At 47.8% G+C, this 4,040-nt stretch overlaps 1 protein-coding gene across 3 annotated transcripts in view; it reads left to right on the forward strand.

Annotated features, from left to right (window-relative positions):
• The first annotated feature begins 1,739 nt into the window (after window positions 1-1,739).
• Cthrc1 (collagen triple helix repeat containing 1) overlaps window positions 1,740-4,040 on the forward strand; it is a 10,192-nt gene continuing 7,891 nt past the window's right edge. The window contains exon 1 of one of the 3 annotated variants that reach the window (XM_028767753.1): window positions 1,740-2,009. In XM_028767753.1, coding sequence (XP_028623586.1) covers window positions 1,854-2,009 — 156 coding nt within the window. In that variant the 5' untranslated portion in view covers window positions 1,740-1,853. The remainder of the gene's footprint in view (window positions 2,010-4,040) is intronic. The other 2 variants (XM_028767763.1, XM_028767770.1) reach the window with 2 other exon arrangements.

Raw genomic sequence — 4,040 nt, forward strand, 5'->3', positions numbered from 1 at the left:
GGAACATGTCTTTGTTGTGCACTTATTTTGCTCCCATTGGTTGGGGTACTCAAGTGTGGCAGAGGACTTGCCTTGTCTTATATTCATGTCTTACTTGCCAACCAGGATGTCAGTTTTCCACATACATGTCTCTTTCTGTCAAGTAGGATATCAGTTCCCAGGAAGGTCTTGGAAACGTAAACTTTATTCTGTCACTACTCAAAATGGAAGTCTTATTCTAAATAGGTATAGGTGTCTCTCTTATGTTGGGGTCCATCCTGGGGGCAGCTTATAAAGGCAAATACCATAAAAGCTTATACACAGGCGCAGGAAATGTTAGTTTCCAAGAACACCAAAGGCCAGAACATCCTAGTAACCGCATAAGAACATATGAGGAAGCTTCCTTATGACATTAGGAACAGCACAAAATGGTAGGTTAGACAGGCAACAGTTACCTAGGCCTTCACAATTCCTTTTCCTGTTTCAGGTCTTGAGTGGCTTTATTCTCTTCTTTCCACGGTTTGTGCTTTCGTAGATTTCTTGAAGGGATTTAATGTTTTCTTTTTAAGGACCTCTATCATGTGCACATAGGCTGTTTTAAGGTCTTTATTTGTGCTTCAGCTAGGTTGGAATATCCAGGGCTTGCTGTGAGTTGGTGAGTTCTTGTGGAGACCTGTTGTCCTGGCTGTTATTGGTTGTACAAGAATAGCCTGTGGGTTCCCAACGAGTGTGTGCCAGAGCAGGAGCTAAGACAAAGCAATGACTGGGGAGAGGAAAGTTTGCAGGGCAATGTCTGTACGATTCACCGGAGAAGGGTGTAGAAGCAGTGCTCAGTGAAAGGCGCATTGGGGATGAGACTGAGGGGCTCCACAGGGAGAAGCAGAAGGAGAGAAGAGCTGCAGCTAGCCTATCTGTTTGACTGCCCAGTGTTGACTGTGGGTTCCCAGGGAGTGCCTGATGGAATTGGGGGTGGAGGGTAGGACAGGGCAATGAGTGAGGGAAGGGAGTGTAGGAGGGAAAGATCCGTGGGATCCATTCAGGGACAGAGCTCGGGATGAAACTAGGGATTGGACCTGGATGGAGAGAGAGGTGACAGTCGGTCGCCTCTCTGCTTCCGTCAGAGCGCCCGAGGGAGCTGGAGGCTGCTCTCCTGATTGGAGTTGGTTAGAACTTTTAAAAATACATTAATCTGATGTGGAATAAGCACATGGAAGTGAACCTGCACCACTGAATGTTGGTTATTTTCCATGAGCTTCAGTTCACCTATGAATGGAGACGCCAGGCAGCAGCATGCCCCATGGGATTGCCCAAGGGACCACGAGAACAGAGCTTTGCATCTTGGAGTTTAGAAGTGGGTAACACCCAAACACTATCGATCATTTAGGTCATAGGACTCTTAAAGGCTGCTATAATATGACTCTCTCCACTTAATACCCCAAACGTCACTTGTTATTTTTTTAAAATAATAATAATAATAAGCTGAAACTTTTTAGGAATGAAGGAACCCAAAGGTGATTACTGGACCCGAGTTAAGACATGTGCCTCTAAGAAACTCTGGAGTTGCGGTCGGTCTCCATTCCCATCACCTGTGGTTCCTGACCACTGTCACCCGCCGGGTCCTCTCTGCTCGGCAGCACCCGCGGGGGTCTGGGCGGGCGGAGCTGCGGAGAAGGGGCGGGCTAGAGCCGGGGACCCAGGCCTATTACAGTCTGCAAGCTCCGGGTGTCCAGGGGGTGGGAGGGAAGAAGGGAGGGCGGCGCTCAGTGAAAGGAGCATTGATGCGGCGGGCTGCAGAGCTGGCCAGACGCTGAGCAGGGCCGGGCTCCTGCGGACCCCTTTACCTCCTGCTCCGCGCTTCGCAGCCGCCGCACACCATGCACCCCCAAGGCCGTGCCGCCTCCCCGCGGCTGCAGCTCGGCCTCTTCCTTGTGCTGCTGCTGCTACTGCTGTTGTCCGCGCCGTCCAGCGCCTCTGAGAACCCCAAGGTGAAGCAAAAAGCGCTGATCCGGCAGAGGGAGGTGGTAGACCTGGTGAGTCTGAGAGTCGGTCCTGACCTCAGTGCTGGAGGAGAGGACCCAGCCACACTCGTACCGGGAGGGCATCAATGCCGCTGTTGGTGGTGCGTGTAGGACGGCGTGTTAGGTATCTTGAGTGCCTCAGTGTCCTGCCTTGTGTGTTTGTGTGGGGACGGATATGAGGCACGCCTGCAGTGGAGTCTTGAAACGCCACGGGAGACCATAATGAGAGGTCCTTCTTACAGATGCGACATGGGTCAGGTGGGATGTCCCAAATCGGTGTGGTCGCCCAGTAACTTCTGGCCACCGTTGGGAGAAGAGGGAACTCTGTGGCTGCAACTGGAGTAGACTGAGCTATTCGGTTGATTTTAAAAGCAACCCCGAGGAAGACCCTAGGCCAGCTGGTTGCCTGGGCCTGGGCCAAGGCTGTGCAACGTGTCCTTTGTGAGGACTAGTGGCCACGTCTGCCTGGAGGAGAGGCTAACAACCCCCACAAAGCATTTGTCCAGCTTCTTGTAACTTGAAGATTATGAATCACGTTGGGTCATCTTCCTGGGAAATGTGAACTGCAATTTACTCCTTGGAGGATAGCTTGGGCCAGGACTGGCCAGAGGGTTTGAAGCTGGAAGAGGAAGATGGAGCGCCCCATTAGGAGCCCTTCCAAGGACCCATTTTGCCTGATCTGTTTAAATCTGATGCACAGTCAGGTCTTAACCTGTGACTTCCAGTCAGGAATACTGTAATCGAGTTAAGGGGAAAGAAAGCGCTTCCAGGAAACCAAATATCCTAAGCGCTTTCTGAGAGGCTAATCTGTGGGAAAGTCTGTTTGCATAAAACCTTTCCCTCTAAAAGTCAACAAACCTAGTGGAGGCCAGAGTTTTTCTGTCCCATGCAAGAGCCAGCCATTGACAGATTTGTAGTCTTTGGCACGTCATAAACTTCTGTCCTTAAACCAATTTCTATGGTTGTCAGGCGTCGCGACACACAAATGACAGGGAGCAGTTATCGATTTTATTTTCTTTTTTAAAAGATTTTAATTTCTTCCACTGACATTCTAAGCTGAGCTAATAAACCAAGTTCCCTGACAGCTAGTTCTAAATTGGATTCCAAAGCACTGGATTGGGGGGGGGGAGTGGGGAGGGGGAATCTCTGCTGCCTCACACAGCAGTCAGTGGTGGGGTTTTTGTTGTTGTTTTATGCTCTGATATATAATTTTCCTCCACAAAAGCACACTGTGTTGGAGCTATTTTAAGTACCTAAGTTGTTAAAAAAAATTGTGCCACATGAATGTGGTTCATGTGCAGTTTGCATTTTATGAATGTGTAGTTAAGATACATAAAATAGTCCTTTCCCCATAAAGCTAATATTTTCCCCCTCTAAGGATTTTACAGTACCTGTGGTTTCTCACAACTCTAGCCCAACTTGTAAAAGCATACCGTGCAGTCAGGCTCAGGTGCATCCTGTAGATTGGATTTGGTCTTGGTGACAGAAAAAATCCACAGTCATTAGGAATTCTATAAAGCGACTTTGTGTAGGTGCTTTGAAAGCATGCCTTTCACGCTTCCACTGAGTTCTGCCCCCTGGTGGCCAACACAGGAAATAGGGGCGTTGGGAGAGGAAATGTGAGCTTCCAACACACGTGTATTCATTTTGTTGACTTTCACTAATGATTCTAAATACCTATTAGGACTAACATTTTAAGTTGAGAAAAGACAAACTTACTCTACGTAGCTTCTTTCCTGAGAGGAATTTAAAATTTATCAAATAATACTAGAGGAATTTACAACAGTAAGTGAAATGTTAAAGGAAAAAATTTAATTGGAATTCATTGCGTTTTGAAAAGTCTAATTAATATCAACCCTGTTTCTATGTGAACTAATTCAAGAATAGGTGCAGGAATTGACAAATGACGCTCAAAATATTACCATTGTAGCTCAAAGGTAGAGCACTTGCCTGGTATGCATGAGGTTCTGAGTTTAAGCCCCACTAATGCAATGTAAATACGTGTTCTCTCTCTCTCTCTCTCTCTCTCTCTCTCTCTCTCTC

This window comes from Grammomys surdaster, unplaced genomic scaffold, assembly GCF_004785775.1.
Source record: "Grammomys surdaster isolate TR1022 unplaced genomic scaffold, NIH_TR_1.0 63, whole genome shotgun sequence".
Taxonomy (NCBI): domain Eukaryota; kingdom Metazoa; phylum Chordata; class Mammalia; order Rodentia; family Muridae; genus Grammomys; species Grammomys surdaster.